The sequence below is a fragment of the Crinia signifera genome, chromosome 3 (genome assembly GCF_055691185.1).
Source record: "Crinia signifera chromosome 3, ASM5569118v1, whole genome shotgun sequence".
Classification (NCBI taxonomy): domain Eukaryota; kingdom Metazoa; phylum Chordata; class Amphibia; order Anura; family Myobatrachidae; genus Crinia; species Crinia signifera.
In genome coordinates, this window is record NC_139219.1 from 213392899 (window position 1) to 213415328 (window position 22430).

General features: G+C 42.8%; 1 protein-coding gene across 10 annotated transcripts in view; it reads right to left on the reverse strand.

Moving 5' to 3' along the window:
• DLGAP2 (DLG associated protein 2) overlaps window positions 1-22430 on the reverse strand; it is a 911233-nt gene that overhangs the window by 142209 nt on the left and 746594 nt on the right. For all 10 annotated transcript variants that reach the window (XM_083177372.1, XM_083177368.1, XM_083177369.1 and 7 more), the window contains one exon: window positions 1827-1974. In XM_083177372.1, the coding sequence (XP_083033498.1) occupies window positions 1827-1974 (148 nt within the window). The remainder of the gene's footprint in view (window positions 1-1826; window positions 1975-22430) is intronic.

A 22430-nucleotide genomic window follows, 5' to 3' on the forward strand; every position in this document is an offset into this window, starting at 1 on the left:
TTGAGGTGAACCACACTAAGACCTAGCTGCTGAAGCAGAACTGCCAGCATCTGGGAGTGCATAGCTGGGTTATGATGTCACAGCACAGCGCACATTCCCAACCTGATAGAAGAGTAGATGCATGATCAACATAAGTGAGGTATTTGGCCAACATTAATTATCACTCTTTATGTTACACAGCTTTATATTTACACTGCAATTTAGATTTCACAAATCTAATGGTGCCAACATACGTAGCGATTTTTGCCTATTTTCATAGCGATCTGACTTGATTGCTTAGAGATGATTCAAAATCGCGTGGCCCCACGCATCGCTTTCGCCAGGCTAGATTTATACTGCATGCAGTGTAAACCTAGTCATCGCCTGTGTTCTCTCTATTGAGAACATGGGCAGTGACAGATTGCTCAGAACACTGCGCTGTGTAGGCCCCATAACTTATACATGTTATATCCCCAGGTGCACAGTCAGGTTTTTTGTTTTTGGCTTTACTACTAAATCAGAATACCTGTGATTTTCTGTAGTTTCACCTATATAGTGCATTGGTACTTATGTAGTATCTGGGCGTCCGATTTAGAAATCGGATCGGATCGCATCGCATCGTATCGCATCGCATGCGACCAAATCGTATGCGATGCGATGGTCAAGATTTTTCCATAGGATTCAATGTTAAAATGGTCTGAGTCCATTTTAACATAGAATTCAATGGGAAAAAGGGGTCCTTTTCCTTTCCCCACTATCCAAGTGGGCATGGAGTTGGATATAAACCTGTGGCGAGCGCAGCGAGCCACCGAGCCCGAAGCGTGGCGAGCGTAGCGAGCCCCGCGAGGGGACACAGAATACTTTTTAAGAAATATGCGTCCCCTCGCGGGGCTCGCTTCCCTCGCCACGCTTCGGGCTCGGTGGCTCGCCACACTATATAAAATCAACTCTATGCCCACTTGGATAGTGGGGAAATGAACAGGACCTTCTTAACATTGAATCCTATGCAAAATCGCATCGCATTGCATCGCATCGCATCTGATTGTATGCCTTAAGGTAAGGCATACAATCACAAAATCGGCAGCCCAGATACTACATAAGTACCAGTGCATTCAATGTCATGTTATTAATTGACCAACAAGTACTGTGTTACTGAAAACAAAAAGACGGCATGATAAAGACAATTTTGGCAATATTCAATGCCGCTGGTGAGAGGGTTTCTGCAGCGAAGGTGGCGTGTTTTCGGCAAGGATCGCCAGAAACAAACCATCCTCCCCATCTAACCTCCTCACTGGCCATATTCTATGTTCTGGGGAATCCTAGCCATCAGAGGATGGCAAGGATTCCCTAGAACGGTGAGGTTTGCCGCTAATGCAACGAGCCCTCTGCATATAGTGGCGACCCTCACCAATTTGATGTCTGCACTCACCGTTTCCACCTCGCTGGAAATACCCAGCGAGGTGGAAACAGCGAGTGCAGGGGGGGTCAGTTGAATACTGACCTGCAAGCTGTGACAGCGAGCTGTCGGCACTGCTCACCATCACAGCTCACCAAAGGGCATTGAATATACCCCCTTGTATTAATATTGTATCTACCTTGTTTTCTTAGCTTTAATATCACTGCGTATAACATGGAAGAATTCACAAAATTATTTACCTGCCAATTGTGTTACAAAAAAGTAATTTTTTTAGTAAGCCCAGTGTTGCCTTTAAATGTTTGGTATTTGCTAGCGGAATCTTATACAGTAATCATCTTGATTAGAGGATTGAAGGGAGCTAGGAAATCACTGTTAGAGAAGTGACAAAACACAGAGGAGTAGAGGAAATAATAAAAGCTGAAGTTCTAACCTGACTGACACAGCTGGCCTGACTGAGCGTGCTGACTGCTCTCATGTAGCTCTGGTTCCGGGAGCGAAATTTCGGGGAGTTATAGTTCACTGAAGCCTCCAGAACATGTCCCGCAGGCATCTCACTTGCTGCTTGTAGGTAGCTCTGACTACAAAACATAAAAGTGACATTGTTGATTATGCAATTTTACCAATTTATGCCTAGAAATCATTTTTCTTTTTTATTCCTCCATCAATTTCACAAACAATTTCAAATGCAATCATTTATTCTCTGAAAATACCATTTATGTAAGCTTTGTAAACAGTCATATCAGCAATTTCCTTGTTATTATTTAAGGGAGGGAAATCAGGAAGATAAATTGCATGTAATGTTTAGTACACAAAGCATTGTGAGCTCAGGTGTGTAGAACAGCCAGCACTTAATAACCGCACTTGACAGCTAGGTTTTTTAATGCATACGTTTGTGTAATTTCATAGGACATGAATACCGGCTCATTTTCTGTTCTGCTTACTTTACATTTGTAACTTGACTTTCAGGGTTCAGAAATCATGACCGGCGCTAGGTAAGTTGCATTGTACTTGAGACAACTCATGTTTCTATTAACATTTTTCAATGCATTTTTTAAATATATAACTAAACTTTCCAAACTTTTAAAAAATAGTACAGCGAAGAACAAATTCAGATTTTCTGATTACAAGGACAGAGGTAAAACGTAAGAGACTGGAAACTCAGATTATTTGGTCCCATTCGTTGATGCATTCTGTGTAACAATATAATTAATAATGAAAAAAGCCTGATATAATACTATTAGGTATGGCTGTTTTATGTTATTATTTGGAGATGTCATGGTAATATCAGTTATTTATGTTTTACCTAAAATTAGAAGTTTCTATAAAAAAAAGCCCTGGAAAGACTACAATTTTTTTGGGTAGGATTAACAGAAATATATTACTGTACCTCATAATAATAGGTTATAGGAAGAACAGGTTGAGTATCACTTATTCAAAATGCCTGGGACCAGGATCATTTTGGATAACAGATAATTCCGTATTTTGAAATAGTTTAATTTTTTTATTATGTATTTTGAAGTATCTTGCATTTATGCTGTACAAACACATCAACCACATGAAATACACACACATCTATTTTATTTGTTCAAAAAACAAGTTTCAAAACATGAAACAAAATGTATGTACTATCTCAGGCATTGAAATTGAATGCCAAGCAATCATTGTCTTGCACATATTTAGTGCCAGTTACATTTAATTTCCCCAGTAGTGCTGTTACAGATGTCCCCAGTAGTGCCAGTTACATATGATGTCCCCAGTAGTGCCAGTTACATATCATGTCCTCAGTAGTGCTGTTATAGATGTCCCCAGTAGTGCCAGTTACATATCATGTCCTCAGTAGTGCTGTTACAGGGGATGCAGTGTAAATCCCGGCGGTCGGGATCCCGGCGTTCAAAATCCCGATGCCGGAATCCCGACCGCCCAAATCCCGACACTTTCTCCCTGATGCAGATGTAACATGTGCAGAAAGAGTTACATTTGGGTGGGATGTGTTCAAACTGAAATCTAAATTGCAGTGTAAATATAAAGCAGACAGTATTACTCTGCACAGAAACAAAAATAACTCACCCAAATGTAACTCTCTGCACATGTTAGATCAGCCCCACCTGCAGTGCACATGGGAGGTTATTCTGGTTGGTGCGTATATTTCCGAATTATTTCGGAGCGGTCCGCACGCCACGCTGTGCGGACATCGTACGAAGAAACGCCCACCGGTCCTCCGCATTCGGACGGACTCACTCTTTAAGAAGAGGGCGTGTTTACGGACGACATCCAAACCTTTGCGTGTGCGGTGGACACACACATATTCTGCACGGTCTTACAGCGTATGCACGGTCTTACCGCGTCAGAACGGACAGGAACCTGCCCGTACGCACCGATGCAGTGTATTTCCGCAAAACTCACCACTATTATCTGAACACCGAAAACTGTTACATGACCCACTTATGCAATTAGGCAACCTCATTAAAAAGGGATTGTTTTTAATGGTCATCTATTATTTCTTTAATTGATAATTAAACACTTTACTACCAGTTTAGATTAACCCTTACATCATGCAATTGAGTAATGAGTAAAGGAGTGGATTGTATTGTGTTCAGCTGACATTGTTTGAGGTGCGCCCGTACTGATTGGGCATTCCGAATGCCTAGCGCATGACCGAGTGGTGTCCGCAAAGCAATACTTGCTTATGAAGACCGCATGTTTCCTGCCTTTTTGTTCGTGTGCATTCGGTGTGCTGTTTGAATGTACGCGTACCAGAATTAGTGCACTCCCTCGTGTACGCCCATGTTTACGCCCAGGTTTAGCCCACTTTGAAACTACGCCCCTGTGTAGTTCCGAATGACCCCCATAATACGCCCATATTTCACGAGTGAATGCGGTGCACATTTCTGTACGGTATTGGTGAGAACAAGTACGGAGACCTTGCGTGGCACATGCGCATAGCGTTGCCCACGCATGCGCAGACGGCTAAAAAACGCCATCCGAAAGAGTTCGGGAAAGTACGCACAGACCAGAATAAGGCCCATGGTTTTGTCCATTAAAGAAGGAGTTTGCTTTTGCAAACCAACCAGAATCCTCCCCAATATATATGAATAACTCTACTTTCTATCGAACATAAGAAATAATCAACCATTGTATACAATAATTAGACAATCAAGGACATTGTACAAGACTGGGTATTAACAGACAAAGAGGTAAGATGGTTTTTCTTGCAAGTTTACAATCTGTATGGCCTTTTTGATTATGGAACTTGATTGTGGTTCACTCGCAAAAGAAAATGATCTCTCTAATGAACAAAACTATGTGCACTGCATGTGGGGCAGATGTAACGGGTTCCGGATGACGGCCCGACAGGGGGGATATCATGGTGACGGAATCGTGGTGTCGGAATCCCGACTGCCAGTGCTTTGACAGGGGGGATCCAAACTAGGGGCTATTGTCCCTTGTTAGGGTCCACGACCCCCATAGAGGGAGAAAAGAACCTGTGGCGAGTGAAGCATGCACAGCGAGCCTGCAAGGGGTTTCTTTGCACTCGTCCCCGTCTGGATTTTGACGTTAGGCTACTGACCATCGGACCGCCATACCACACACTTGCTGTAACATGTGCAGAGTGAGTTAGATTTGGGTGGGGTTTGTACTGATATCCATATTGCAGTGTAAAAATAAAGCAGCCAGTATTACCCTGCACAGAAACAAAATAACTCTATCAAATCTAACTCTCTGCACGTTACATCTGCCTCACCTGCAGTGCACATGGTTTTGTCCATTAGACAGAGCATTTGCTTTTGCGAGTGAACCAGAATCAGGCCCTTTGTGTTTGTGTGCTGTCTACAAAAAAACAAAACCTTAAAATATTTTAGTAAAATGTACTCTCCATTGACTGTGCTTCCATTTAAGTATATATATATATCATGCTTTTATGTAAGAATGTCATGTTTAGGGAGCAGACGTATGCTAAATTGGCAATTTATTCGTATAACAATTTACTTCAAATAGTACTTTATGTAACTGTAAAAAGGCCTAAAAAGAAAGCCAATAAATCAAAATAATACTTTCCTAGACTCGACAGGAAATTCACCAAAGGTAATTTATTTGTTTTTTATCATAGATTAAGGACTGTCAGACGTTAATAAATAAACGGTCACTGTGAATTAATGTTTAGATAAAGACTAGGATATGTCACTAAGAAAAGAGAAGGTGATTTCTATGGGTGCGGTATGAAATGGTGACATTATATATTGACACCATAGTGTCAACATGGTCTACATGTTGGCTTTCAAGATTTTAACATTTTCAGAATATCGTCAATACTAATTTGGCCTTACCCTAATGGCAGTCTAACGCCAATTACATGTGTCAACTTTCTAACTGTTTAGAATTTGACAATTACATTCAGAATGTCAATTTTCAGACCATGTTGTCATTTTGGACAACATCCGGATTTCGATATACAAAAAGTATTTTTTATAAACATCACTACTGATTGTAAATATGTATAATATTTGTATACTTCTGCACCTTGGCAAATGTTGCACAGTGTTTGATAAACAGTTTTTGAATTTGAAAATCATCTCTGAGTGCCGCTACCGCTTGCTACTATATATATATAACGATACAAGTCTGCCGGCACTCAAATTTCCAATAATGCAGCTGGCCCCGGTGCCCGAAAACAAAACAAATAAATATTGGTCCAAGAAAAACGGCACTCAGGAGGCAGGATGGTGAAAGCACAAAAAGGTGTATTCAGGTCATTAGGACAAGCTTTCGGGGTATTAGCCCCTTCGTCAGGTCAAACACCTACAGCAAATAATATACAGTGCAGGACATACCTTTATACTGCCACAGGTTCCCGCCAAGCACGCCACGCTGTGCACGCTCTGACCCCTGCCGGCCGGAAGCAGGAAGAACACACACTTCCGGGTAGACGCTAGTACTGGTTGCTAGGCAACCGTACAGCGCGTCACACCGAAAGGCGCAACTTCTATGCTAACAGCCGATCGGGTACATAAGCAAATGCATTGGGGCACGGGATGGCTTAGAACTGTGTCACTTCACTTACCCGACCTGCAGAGATCCCGATTCCAGAGGCCACGATCGCCCGACCGCGCACCTAAGCCTGGCCGGGACTCCAGTTGCTAAGCAACATGAGCGTCCCTACCAACTTCCGGTCGCCCGTAAGTTCCGTTCCTCCAGGAACATAGACCGTTCATGCAGGTCCTGGCAAGAAAGGAAAAGAATATACATCGTAAATACAGTATCACACAAACATGAACAAACAACATATAAACATATATACAAAATATATATAATATCATAACATCTTATCAAAAGAGGACTAGAATCAAATCAGACTGTTCCAATTTAATTTTTCGTTTAAACCATTTGGCTGTATGGTATCAAGTTTCAAAATCCACCTTGCTTCAAGTTGAAGCAAAGATTTCACTCTATCACCCCCACGCATTGATTCCTTTACTTGATCAATCATGAAATATTTCAATGCTGCCAGTGTGTGTCCTTTGGCCTTGAAATATTTTATTGGCGTTGGGTGGTAGGGATGTCGACCAGCCGGTCGCCCGCCACTTCAAGGCCAAAGGACACACACTGGCAGCATTGAAATATTTCATGATTGATCAAGTGAAGGAATCAATGCGTGGGGGTGATAGAGTGAAACCTTTGCTTCAACTTGAAGCAAGGTGGATTTTAAAACTTGATACCATACAGCCAAATGGTTTAAACGAAAAATTAAATTGGAACAGTCTGATTTGATTCAAGTCCTCTTTTGATAAGATGTTATGATATTATATATATTTTGTATATATGTTTATATGTTGTTTGTTCATGTTTGTGTGATACTGTATTTACGATGTATATTCTTTTCTTTTCTTGCCAGGACCTGCATGAACGGTCTATGTTCCTGGAGGAACGGAACTGACGGGCGACCGGAAGTTGGTAGGGACGCTCATGTTGCTTAGCAACTGGAGTCCCGGCCAGGCTTAGGTGCGCGGTCGGGCGATCGTGGCCTCTGGAATCGGGATCTCTGCAGGTCGGGTAAGTGAAGTGACACAGTTCTAAGCCATCCCGTGCCCCAATGCATTTGCTTATGTACCCGATCGGCTGTTAGCATAGAAGTTGCGCCTTTCGGTGTGACGCGCTGTACGGTTGCCTAGCAACCAGTACTAGCGTCTACCCGGAAGTGTGTGTTCTTCCTGCTTCCGGCCGGCGGGGGTCAGTGCGTGCACAGCGTGGCGTGCTTGGCGGGAACCTGTGGCAGTATAAAGGTATGTCCTGCACTGTATATTATTTGCTGTAGGTGTTTGACCTGACGAAGGGGCTAATACCCCGAAAGCTTGTCCTAATGACCTGAATACACCTTTTTGTGCTTTCACCATCCTGCCTCCTGAGTGCCGTTTTTCTTGGACCAATATAGATATATATAGATATATATATATAAAACACACTTCAACAAGCGAGTATAGGCGCTGAACAGTTCAAATGTATGTCTCTGACCAGTATTCCAAATGCCTCCTGTTCAGTCAAACAGGGGTTAAACGAGCACTCAAGCCGATATATGGTTGGCTGCAGCTCCCTTCTCTGTGTAACAAAACTCCAGGATCCAAGGAGTAGGAAATCTATGCAAACAGGGAAATGAGAAGGGGCACCTGATAGTGCATTAAAAGAGTATTTTATTAACAAATAAAAGGTCTTTGTCCATTGGTACAAACAAAAGGGACTCGTACCGCAATAGAAGACTCTGTGGACTGGTTACCACACGGCATGTACATCAATACCACGGCAAAAGCAGCTGGGCGTCCGTCCACTCCTGAGCAACACCGAGAAGCCACACGCTGGCTTGCAATGCAGCGTCCCGGGAGACCACAGGTAGGAAATCAGCCGGCTGGGTGAGTAGTGAGCGTGTCCGCAAGCCACGCCCTAACGCGTTTCGTCAGATGACTTCGTCAGAGGGCGTGGTCTTTGCGGGCGCTCACTACAAATTTATCCTCCTACAACTGTCACTCAAACAGGTAGAGGCCGGACCATAATGTCCAATCAGATCGCGATGTGAACAAGTCTACACGCCTCCTTGCTCCATTGGCCAATTTACTACTTGGTGTGTTTGACAGGTTCAGCGCGCTGTGTTTCAAGCGCTGTGTGAGCTGGTAATATACGATATACCACAGTATTATAATCAATCAAGGAATGATGTATATACACACACAAAAAAATCCCTCGTCAACAGCTTTCATATAACTAAAGTGGCGAGGAACTATTTTAAAAAATATATATATATAGTAACCGCACTTAGATTAGGCAAGTATTTAAAAATGTATTATTAAAAAAATTTCATATAAAAAATCCCATTTGTTTGGGGAAAACACAGAATATAATGATTGTTACTATTATTAAATGCATAATGAGGGATAGCGGAGTTTAAATAAAAATCTCAAGTATCTAAAAATGGGTAACAACCCGAGCCAAAACTACCTAGCAGGTAACAAAATATGCCGCTAGAGCCATAAATTGGATACACACTAGCGCCTGGACTGCATCACATCGCCATCTCATTTTAACCTCAACATTTCAAAATTACAGTGCAATATTTCAATAATATATACAACAATATCAAAAAATATATAATAAAATATATATATAATAAAAATGTATATAATAAAAATATATATAATAAAAAGTACGATGGACCCTCCAGTAAAAATTATACTAAAAAATCAGAGAACACATGGATATATAGATGTAGCAATTCAATAAAAGACAACAAAAGGTGCAAATTGCTGGGACAAATAGTTATTATTTAAGAGCAGCATTTAATTTATGAAGGGCGTGATTTCATATCCCTCGTTTAATCCGGCGGGCATAAGTGTACCTAACTGCAGGATCCAGTGAGTTTCACGTTTAATTAGAAACTTGTCCCAATCTCCACCCCTTTTGTTCTTAGAGACAAGTTCAATACCCTTGAAGGTGAGTGATCTATGATCACAGTTATGATGGTCACGAAAATGTCGGGGGACACTATGATTATTAACACCATGTTTTATATTGCGGAGGTGTTCTAAGATCCTAACCTTCAGGGGCCGCTTAGAAGGTTAGGATCTTAGAACACCTCCGCAATATAAAACATGGTGTTAATAATCATAGTGTCCCCCGACATTTTCGTGACCATCATAACTGTGATCATAGATCACTCACCTTCAAGGGTATTGAACTTGTCTCTAAGAACAAAAGGGGTGGAGATTGGGACAAGTTTCTAATTAAACGTGAAACTCACTGGATCCTGCAGTTAGGTACACTTATGCCCGCCGGATTAAACGAGGGATATGAAATCACGCCCTTCATAAATTAAATGCTGCTCTTAAATAATAACTATTTGTCCCAGCAATTTGCACCTTTTGTTGTCTTTTATTGAATTGCTACATCTATATATCCATGTGTTCTCTGATTTTTTAGTATAATTTTTACTGGAGGGTCCATCGTACTTTTTATTATATATATTTTTATTATATACATTTTTATTATATATATATTTTATTATATATTTTTTTATATTGTTGTATATATTATTGAAATATTGCACTGTAATTTTGAAATGTTGAGGTTAAAATGAGATGGCGATGTGATGCAGTCCAGGCGCTAGTGTGTATCCAATTTATGGCTCTAGCGGCATATTTTGTTACCTGCTAGGTAGTTTTGGCTCGGGTTGTTACCCATTTTTAGATACTTGAGATTTTTATTTAAACTCCGCTATCCCTCATTATGCATTTAATAATAGTAACAATCATTATATTCTGTGTTTTCCCCAAACAAATGGGATTTTTTATATGAAATTTTTTTAATAATACATTTTTAAATACTTGCCTAATCTAAGTGCGGTTACTATATATATATATTTTTTAAAATAGTTCCTCGCCACTTTAGTTATATGAAAGCTGTTGACGAGGGATTTTTTTGTGTGTGTATATACATCATTCCTTGATTGATTATAATACTGTGGTATATCGTATATTACCAGCTCACACAGCGCTTGAAACACAGCGCGCTGAACCTGTCAAACACACCAAGTAGTAAATTGGCCAATGGAGCAAGGAGGCGTGTAGACTTGTTCACATCGCGATCTGATTGGACATTATGGTCCGGCCTCTACCTGTTTGAGTGACAGTTGTAGGAGGATAAATTTGTAGTGAGCGCCCGCAAAGACCACGCCCTCTGACGAAGTCATCTGACGAAACGCGTTAGGGCGTGGCTTGCGGACACGCTCACTACTCACCCAGCCGGCTGATTTCCTACCTGTGGTCTCCCGGGACGCTGCATTGCAAGCCAGCGTGTGGCTTCTCGGTGTTGCTCAGGAGTGGACGGACGCCCAGCTGCTTTTGCCGTGGTATTGATGTACATGCCGTGTGGTAACCAGTCCACAGAGTCTTCTATTGCGGTACGAGTCCCTTTTGTTTGTACCAATGGACAAAGACCTTTTATTTGTTAATAAAATACTCTTTTAATGCACTATCAGGCGCCCCTTCTCATTTCCCTGTTTGCATAGATATATATATATATATATATATATATAGATAGATAGATACAGGAAGGCCTGGCACTCAGGACTTACTGTGGATGCTGAGGACAATCTGGCTCCAGTGCCCTCAGGAGGGGCTGGGTACCTCAGATATAGCACAGTATAACAAAGCAACACTCGGAGACTTGAGTAGTTGTGAAAATCAGGGGATTACTTTTAATCCATGTGCAGCAAAACACGTAACATTTCGGAGCTCGGAGGCTCCGTCGTCAGAACAGCAGTATGCACGCATACTGTGTATAACGAGTCTCTGTTGTGGAGTCATGCAGTATGCACCTTCCCTCTGAAACTTTAATTTGGAGGACCTTACACTGATGTGCCGAAACAAGATTTTGTTTAAAGAAATACACAATTGTGCTTTTTTTGGATGCCACATATCTGGATCCTATTTAAAAATATGTTTCTGGCTCTCAATATTGGATATACCCATAGCTTTTTCGGTCATATTGTTGCCCCTGATGAAGTCATTGTCATGACGAAATGCGTTGGTCTTTCTCTTCAGAACAAATCTATCAATCTACCAGGAATTTTTTTGTAATCACTTGGAAAAAACAATTTGTGTATACTGTCACACCATGAAACCTTGAAAGGTGTTTTTATGTACATTTTACCCATTTTATGTATTAAATATTATACGTGAACTGAATTTGTTTCACTGTCTCAGTGGCCTCTGAAACCCCAATCTTTTTTTCATATATATATATATATATATATCTCCTATATATTTGGCTACATCTGTCACTCAAAGTGGGTGTCTGTGTCTATAACGCTCTGTTCCTGGACTTTCCTCTTAATGTGTGATTGCCTTCATCTGTGCTGAACACCTTTCTGAGAAATTAACCTGTTTAAAACAGGTGATGGCAATCATACATTAAGGGGAAGTCTAGAAACAGAGCATTGTGTCCCTCCTGGAGAGGGTCATGTTGGGAGGTATGTGACAGAGAACCAGCCCAGTGAGCCCACAGACAGTGCCAGACACCCACTGCCTTCCCATGTTGCCCAGCACTGCTACTCCACAGCCACCAGGTGAGCGCCCCCCTCCCACGATTTGCGGCAAAACCTCCCCCCCCGCGCGCCCCCCCTCCCGCGATTTGCGGCAAAAATACCCGCTCCCCCGCGACCCCCCCTACCGCGATTCGCAGCAAAAACACCCCCGCGACCCCCCCTCCCGCTATTCGCTGCAAAAAGAACCCCCCCACGAACCCTCCCGCAATTCGCGGCATAACCACCACCCCGCGACCCCCCCCTCCCGCGAATCGCGGCAAACCCTCCCCCGTGACCCCCCCCCCCAATTCGCGGAAAAAACACCCCCCCCGCGACCTCCCTCCCGCGATTCGCGGCAAAAAGAACCCCCCCACGACCCCCCCTTGCACGATTGGCGGCACCCCCCCTGCGACCCCCCTCCCACGATTCGCGGCACCCCCCCCCCCCGCAATTCGCAGCAGCCCCAGGATTAAATGGCACATGCAAAACACTGACATGGCTATGGTCGACAATGAAAAAGGTTGACATGAGTTTTTGAAGATTTATTTTTAATTTTTTTAATTTTTTCATATTCATTGTCATGTGTCGACATGGACACCAATGAAGTGGCACACTTATGTCAACATTTACATGTGTTGACCTTTCTGTGTTGATTTTTTCTTGTGGCGATTCGCGTCACACCCCCCGCAACACCCCTCCCGCGATTCGCGGCACTCCCCGTGACCCCCCACCTCCCGCAATTCGCGGCAACCCCCCACCGGAACCCCTGTGAACCCCGCCCTCCCGCGATTCGCGGCACCCACCCCCGCGACCCCCCCTCCCGCAATTCGCGGCACCCCCCCGTGATTCACGGCAGCTCCAGAATTAAATTGCACATGGAAAACACTGACATGGCTATGGTCGACAATGAAAAAGGTTGACATGAGTTTTTGAAGTTTTTTTGTCATTTTTTGAATATTTTCATATTCATTCTCATGTGTCGACATGGACACCAATGAAGTGCCACACTTATGTCAACATTTACATGTGTTGACCTTTCTGTGTTGAGTTTTTCTTGTGGCGATTCGCGTCACACCCCCCGCAAACCCCCCTCCCGCGATTCGCGGCACCCCCGTGACCCCCCACCTCCCGCAATTCGCGGCAACCCCCCACCGGAACCCCTGTGAACCCCGCCCTCCCGCGATTCGCGGCACCCAACCCCGCGACCCCCCCCTCCTGCAATTCGCGGCACCCTCCGTGATTCGCGGCAGCTCCAGAATTAAATTGCACATGGAAAACACTGACATGGCTATGGTCGACAATGAAAAAGGTTGACATGAGTTTTTGAAGTTTTTTTTTCATTTTTTGAATGTTTTCATATTCATTCTCATGTGTCGACATGGACACCAATGAAGTGCCACACTTATGTCAACATTTACATGTGTTGACCTTTCTGTGTTGATTTTTTCTTGTGGCGATTCGCGTCACACCCCCCCACCCCCCCGCAACCCCCACTCCCGCGATTCACGGCACACACACACCCCCCCGCGATTCTCGGCACCCCACCCCGTGACCCCCCCTCCCGTGATTCACGGCACATCCCCCGCGACCCCCCCTACCATGATTCGCCGCAACCCCCGCCCCCGTAACCCCCCTCCCGCGATTTGCGGCAACCCACCCCGCGACCCCCCTCCCGCAATTCTCTGCAATCCCTCCCCTCCCGCGATTCGCAGCATCCACCCCCCCCCCACAACCCCCCCCCCTCCTGCAATTCGCGGCACCCCCCGCGAATCCCCCTCCTGCAATTCGCGGCACCCTCCGCGACCCCCCCTCCCGCGATTCGCGGACACCTAAGTTGCAATACAGGGCATCTTTCATACAATTCTAACCATATTTCTCATATACAAACGTTCACAAATTAAGGGGGCGCAGCCCCTTACGACGGTGTGAAGAGCGCCCGTAGGGCGCGATGAATCACCTAGTATATATATATATATATATATATATATATATATATATATATATATATATATATATATATATATATATATATATATATATATATATAGTACATATGTACTAACTGGGCTGCCGATTTTGAAATCAGGTCCATCGCATCGCATCGCATCCGACCATATCGCATGCGATGCGATGCGATGGACCCGATTTTTCCATAGGATTCAATGTTAAAATGGACTGAGTCCATTTTAACATGGAATTCAATGGGAAAAGGGGTCCTTTTCATACCCCTACTATACAAGTGGGCATGGAGTTGGATATAAACCTGTGGCGAGCGTAGCAAGCCACCGAGCCCGAAGCGTGGCGAGCGTAGCGCGCCCGGCGAGGGGACACAGAATACCGTTCGCTCGCCACGCTTCGGGCTCGGTGGCTCGCTACGCTCGCCACAGGTTTATATCCAACTCCATGCCCACTTGGATAGTAGGGGTATGAAAAGGACCCCTTTTTCCCATTGAATTCCATGTTAAAATGGACTCAGTCCATTTTAACATTGAATCCTATGGAAAAGTTGGGTCATCGCATCGCATCTGATTGTATGCCTTAAGTTAAGGCATACAATCAAAAAATCGGCAGCCCAGATAATACATAAGTACCATATATATATATATATATATATATATATATATATATATATATATATATATATATATATATATAAAGAGTCTATGTAGGGAGAAGCACACTTCCAACTTGTAGGGGCGGGGTGCAAGGGCAATATAAACATAGCAAAAGCCCAACAGTGAGATTACTGGAAGACGGGACCAGCACACCCTTTATAGTCAATATAGAAAAATGTAATGTGAATAATGCATCATATCATAAAAATAACTGTATACTCGTCCAAGAGTGAGCTGAAGACAGCAGCATATTCAAATGCAGGGGTAGCCCTGACGGGCCGTTTCGGTAACAAATTTTTCTATATTGACTATAAAGGGTGTGCTGGTCCCGTCTTCCAGTGATCTCACTGTTGGGCTTTTGCTATATATATATATATATATAAACATACACACACATATACATACAGTATATATACCCAAGCAAGTAAAAATCTTATACAGTGCATGTATATATACTGTATATATTGTGACAGGGAATCAAATGCACTGGACACAGATGCAGTCTGAGTTTTTATTTGTAACAGGCAACAGCATTCCAGTATGTTCACAGTGTTACAGTACAGTAGCATACAGGTGTCCGTAGCACAGTTCACCAAACTCCTCACAGCTTCCAATGGCCCTACCATAGCCCGCACCCCCAGCCTATCACCTGGGTGGCTATTCCACAATATTTAGCCCTTACCCTCTGCCCTGGACACAGATTTAGCAGATAGACAGAGGTGCTGCTAATCAGCCAAACCTTGATCACCACTTTGGTAAAAGCTGGTCTGGATACGAAACACTGCCATCTATTGATATATATGATATAACTCGAGTGGGGGACCGGCACTCCCAGCTTGATTACAATCAGCTTGCACAGGTGCCTTCACTGCTTTACCGGAGTTGAAGCAAAGTATACAGGGATGAAGGTGCGGCACTCTGGTCTTGAAATCAAAGAAACGACAGTACAGTGTCTGGTGGTCAACGTTTCAGTGCTCTTTTATTGGCACTATCGTCAGGATAATGAACAGGTAAGTTTAGTGACATTTTATAACATTACAGGTGATCAAGAGGTGGGAGTGGTAACCGGCGTTCACCAATCACTAGGGGTTTCGCGTCAGCTAACCACACCCACCATAATGTGCATACTTCACACTAATAAAGTTTGTAGATACAAACCTGCCTCGATTTACCTTGACTCTGTATTGCAGCCGCTGGTACAGAAACATGAGAACTTTTTGTTGGACACTACTGCATTATTAAATCGTCTCAAGGTATTTTCTAATCTTACGCCTGATACTGTGCTGATTTGTGCTGACGTAGTCAGCCTATACACCGTTATTCCCCATAAAGATGGGTGTGAGGCTGTTCAAAGATTTTTGCAAGAGAGTAAACTGTTTTCTGATGCATATATTGAATTTTTTGTATTACTTTTAGAGTTTATACTTACCAAGAACTTTTTTATGTTTGATGGGGCATTTTATTTGCAGTGCACGGGCTGCTCTATGGGCTCATCGGTGGCCCCTGCACTGGCAAATATATATATGTTCTACATCGAACAGAATGTCTTCTTTAATGACTTGATGATTGCTGGGAGGATATCGTCGTATGTTCGATACATCGACGATGTCTTCCTGACATGGACTGGCACTCAGGAGGAATTCCAGGATGTTGTGAATAAACACAACACTACTGAGTGTCCAGTTAAATTTACTATTCGCATGGATCTGAACAGAATTGATTTCCTTGATGTAGTTATTTCTAAGGATAATTGTGACTTTACAACAACTGTTTTTTATAAACCCACAGACCGCAATACAGGTCTTCACATTAATAGCTGCCATCCAATCCCCCTAAAAATGGGACTTCCATATTCGCAAATGATTCGAATTTATAGAATCAACTCTGATCGTCAAGCCGCCAGTAAACAACTGGACGACTTGATTGAGCGATTTATCGCCAGGGGATATGACCATACATTCCTCCTAAAAACTAAAGAAAGAGTCATGGGTATGGATCGTAATAATTTATTAAAGAAAAAACCTAAAGGCACTGATAGCATCAATGTGAGATTACCATGGGTGAATAAATTTAATGTTATGTCCACAGAGATCCAGCAAACTGTAAGGAGCCAATGGCCCATTGTGCAATCTGACAAGCAATTACCATTCACTAATACTACCATCATGCCCTGCTATGAAAGGGGCCCTAATTTGCGTGATTTACTTGTAAAATCAGACATCTCCCTAAAAAAACTTGACAGCCATTTTTTGGTTAAACGTCCAGGGTGCTTTAGATGCACCTGTGTCACGTGTCAGTACTTGATACCAGGTGATAGTTTTAATCATCCACAGTCGGGCAAAAAGATGCTTATACGTCAGCATCTGACATGTAATAGCACTTACGTTATATATCAGATAATTTGTCCTTGTGGGCTTACCTATATAGGTAAGACACAATGCAAATTTAAGGACAGAATGGCCGGTCACCGGTCTTCCATCAAAGCTGCTATAAAGAGTGGCACCAGTGACCAACCTGTAGCCCGTCACTTTGTAGAAAAGAAACATCCCCTTGCCAGTTTGCGGTACCGCATGATCGATCAGGTTGACAGACCTGTTTGTGGCGGTGATCGCAATAAAATATTATTAAGAAAAGAGACTGAGTGGATTCACCGGTTAGGTGTAATCGTACCAAAAGGGCTGAATGAATATCTGTCGTTTGCTGCTTTTTGAGTTTAACATGTAATTTAACAATTTAATTGTATCATGTTACTTGTCAGTCTAACTATGTAACTGTATCATGCCATTTGCACTGTGATAATTGTGTTTGTATATATTCTGCAACTTTTTAAATGTTTTTCATTCATTTTTTTCTTTTTTGTAATTTTGTATCTACAAACTTTATTAGTGTGAAGTATGCACATTATGGTGGGTGTGGTTAGCTGACGCGAAACCCCTAGTGATTGGTGAACGCCGGTTACCACTCCCACCTCTTGATCACCTGTAATGTTATAAAATGTCACTAAACTTACCTGTTCATTATCCTGACGATAGTGCCAATAAAAGAGCACTGAAACGTTGACCACCAGACACTGTACTGTCGTTTCTTTGATTTCAAGACCAGAGTGCCGCACCTTCACCCCGATATATATGATATATATATATCATTATCAGCCAGTGAAGGAGCTTGGGAGTTTACTGCATTGCGGCCCTGTGAGTCCATTAGGTAAGGACCCCATCCGTACAGAAATATTTGGCACGTTAAAACCGGAGTGGCTTCTCCTAAAATCTAGCCCCCCGATGATTTTATCTTGTTTAAAAGAAACAGTAGTTGCCTGACAGGCCCATTATTAAACTTTGTTGTCACACCCCTGAAGAAGTCGTTCTGACGAAACGCGCTGGGTTTCAATAAAGAACTTTTAACCCAAACGAATTTCTCTTGTCATTCTGGAAGGGGACAAGGATTTGTCATATCAAGTGTGATCAATAAGATTTTATTAATTGCTGTTTAACTGACTAGGTGGTATTAAGTCCAGCGCTCTCCGATAAACCCATCCTTTTGTGTATCTTTGCTGTCAGACTCTCACTAACAGGAGAGTCTTATCGGAGTAGCAGCTTACTAAAATCATTTAGCGCAATACTGAGGCCATATTGTAATATATATATATATATAATCCAGCAATCCGGCACTCTAGTGGTTAAAACGAAATGATGTTAAATGCTCCGGTGCCTTCCTTGAACCACGGGTGTCCAATATAACTTCAACAAACGAGGCGGCACTCATCAGGCTTGATATGCAAAAAGTCTTATGTTTATTCCAACATGTTTCGGGAGTAATGTCCTCCCGTCGTCAGGGATAAAACAACAGTGACCCAGATCAGTTTAAATACATCACTAGTACTACCTCCACCAATGAGATTCACCTAATCAAGAGGCCTCACCTCTCAACCTGTGGGTCCACAAAGGTATACGCCTCACAGGGAGTCATAGTTACCGGCACACCTTGATTATAAATTAGTACATAAAAAACGTGCAAATAATGAAAATAACAAAGATACAGACATAATTAAAAACATTGCACTGCATTAGATAGAATCATATACCTGAACATGATGTTATTAGGTGCAATATAACCATAAAAGTATAGCTGATGGACAAATATAGTGTTACAAGAAGAAGTGTAGACCCAATTTTTCATTTAACCCTTTAGGGGCCATAGCATCTAATTTCATGATCCACATACTTTCACATCTAAGTACACGTTGTCCCCGATTCCTCCCTCTTTTAGACAGGGGGATATGGTCTATAATCTTAGTGCGTAAGCTGGACACAGAGTGTCCAGCTTCAACAAAATGACGTGGTACTGGCATAACACCCTTACCAGCTAGCAGAGCCGCTCTGATGCTGGCCCGGTGATTTGCCATCCTTTCACAAAAGGTGGTCTCGGTTTTGCCCACATATATATAGCCACACGGACAATATAATATGTAGACAATAAACTTAGAGGTGCAATTAACCACGTGTCGGATAAAAAACTTTTTTCCACTGTATGGATGCACAAAACTGTTTCCCGTAAGCAGGGAGCTACAAGTTGTGCAACCGACACAGCGGTAACAACCTGGGGCTTTTGTTAAAAAGTGAGTTGGTGCTTCGGGTTTCACTAGATTGGTGATGTCTAATTTGACCAATCTATCTCGTAGATTGGCGCCCCGTGTGTATGCGGGCATCAATCTGGCATTGTGTAATGCCGGAAGGTCCCGGTCAGTATTCACTGTTGGCCATAAGGTTTTAATGTACTTATTTATGCTATTGCTGGATTCAGTAAATCTGTTAACCAACGGGACAATTTTAGCCCCTACATCAATATGCGTTTTATTGCTTAAACATTCTAAGCGTGTGATACCAAGTACTTTATTTTTAGCTCTCAACAAATCTGGTTTGGGGTACCCTCTATCTAGGAATCGCTCAATCATCTTGTCAAGTGTAGAAATGGTTTCTTCATGATCGCTAACCACCCTTCTAACCCTTAGCATTTGGGAAAAAGGTAAGCCTCTACGCAATGGTAAGGGGTGGCAGCTACTGTGAAATAACAGAGAATTGCGGTCCGTTTCCTTGATGTGCAGACCAGTAGAAATTTTACCCTGTCTAGATCTAATTGACACATCTAGAAAAGACACCATTTCATGGCTAGTGATAAAAGTAAATTTTACCGGATGTTCACCAGAATTGTGAACTGTGAGTGTATCAAGTAGCTCACATTCTTCTCCTGACCACAGAAATAGTAAATCGTCAATGAAACGGACTGACAACAACATTTGACCAGTATTCATTAAGGGTGCGAACAGGTGCGTTTCTAATGACCACATAAATGTGTTAGCATACGATGGGGCCACTGAGGACCCCATCGCTACCCCAAGTAGCTGTAAATAATACTGATCATTGTAATAAAAATAATTCTTAGTAAGAACCAGCTGTAACAATTTCATGAAGAAAGAAACATTAGGACCAGTGTACAATGGGTTGTCTGTGATTAGGCTGCACACCGCCTGCATGCCTGCCTGATGGGGAATGCAGGTATACAGCCCTACCACATCAGCTGTACATAATATTAAGTCCGGATTAGTCTCAGGAAGAGCCATCAGACGGATCAATAGATCATTAGTATCTTTCAAATAACTGGTAGTAGCCTGTACACAAGGATTGAGGAAGCTATCAAGGTACACAGAGACTGGATGAAACAGCGACCCCCTGGCAGATATGATGGGTCTACCAGGGGGGTCTACCAGTCTCTTGTGTACCTTGGGCAAAGTGTAAAATAGTGGCACCACAGGGTATTGTACACTCAAAATGTTTAATAAATCACCAGAAATAGTGCCATCATTGTAAGCAGTTTTTAAGACATCATCCAATTCAGATTTAAACAAAATAGTGGGATCATGTTCCAACAAGGCATACACATGTTTATCAGCAAGTTGGCGTCGACATTCATTGGCATAAGCCGAGGTGGACTGCACCACCACGGCTCCGCCTTTGCCTGCCGATCGCACAACAATATCTGTGCGTTTGCTTAGATTTTTCAACGCCACCATTTCACTTTTGGATAAATTAAGGTTACGAGGAATGTCTTTTGGACAAATATCAGGGGCATCTGCTACAAGTCTTGTGAAAGTCTTTATAGATGCCGACACTGCTTGGGGATCAAATGAGGGGGGAATCGGGGACAACGTCTACTTAGATGTGAAAGTATGTGGATCATGAAATTAGATGCTATGGCCCCTAAAGGGTTAAATGAAAAATTGGGTCTACACTGCTTCTTGTAACACTATATTTGTCCATCAGCTATACTTTAATGGTTATATTGCACCTAATAACATCATGTTCAGGTATATGATTCTATCTAATGCAGTGCAATGTTTTTAATTATGTCTGTATCTTTGTTATTTTCATTATTTGCACGTTTTTTATGTACTAATTTATAATCAAGGTGTGCCGGTAACTATGACTCCCTGTGAGGCGTATACCTTTGTGGACCCACAGGTTGAGAGGTGAGGCCTCTTGATTAGGTGAATCTCATTGGTGGAGGTAGTACTAGTGATGTATTTAAACTGATCTGGGTAACTGTTGTTTTATCCCTGACGACGGGAGGACATTACTCCCGAAACATGTTGGAATAAACATAAGACTTTTTGCATATCAAGCCTGATGAGTGCCGCCTCGTTTGTTGAAGTTATATTGGACACCCGTGGTTAAAGGAAGGCACCGGAGCATTTAACATCATTTCGTTTTAACCACTAGAGTGCCGGATTGCTGGATTATATTGAGTATACACAGTTATTCTACCTGTGTTTCTATCAAGGCACCTTCCACCTAAAAGCATTATCGTCATTTGGGACTTCCTCTGCAATATACCTGTAACCAGAGTGTGCTCCACTACGATTATGGCTCAAGGCTGTGACATCGACAGTTCCTTTGCACATCTGGATTCTGGAGACCATTTCAGTTTCTCCGATATAGAAGTTGATGGTATACTATTTACCCGGTCTTTGAGAAATGAAACTATACCAACTGATTTCAAAGATTTATACAATGAGTGGTTCCGTTTGAGAAAACGTGAAACAGACTTTCTATACCATGGAATCACGTTATAAGACTACTATCGACAGAAGCACATCCCCCGAGGCTTCCGCGTACATAATGTCCCCACGATTGGCCGTCAAAATGCTAACTTTTGCCGCAAGTGGGTTGGAATATTAAATAAATGTTCCATGGACTTACTCCTGCTTGTGGTAGAGGAATCGGCTCGTGAACTGGCAATTACTAAAGCAGATTTAGCCGCATTTGACGCCAGCAAGAAATCAACACTGCTGGATAACAAAGATGTCAATTGGCTTGAGAAAATGAATGCTGCTATAGACCAGTACACAAAGGACTTGATAAAGTTCAAACGGGACAAAGCGCAGAAAGTCAAAGTCGATTATGACACAAACAATGTCTACCCGTGGATGAACCCCCAACATGCACGTAGATCCAACTACAGATCCAGGCATGGCCGTCCACCACGTCCGTCACCCAACGGGTCTAGTACCTCCCTCAGTGAAAGTGAGGGTATCCTAGACAACAGAAGCCCTGATAATGGAGGCTCAACACGGGTCCCTTTAGGGGTTCGTCCACAACGTGCGGTGGTATTAAAGAGAGCACTGGCCGCAGCCAACGCAGGATGAGGCGGGGGCGGCAGAACAAGAGGGAGAGTACGTCAACAAAAATAAATCCGACTTATGATTTGGTGTTTAATCTGACAGATACTCCACTGTCAGAATCTGAAACGGCGCTACTCACAAAAGGGTTATCGTTTATACCCACAACCCATCATGATCCCA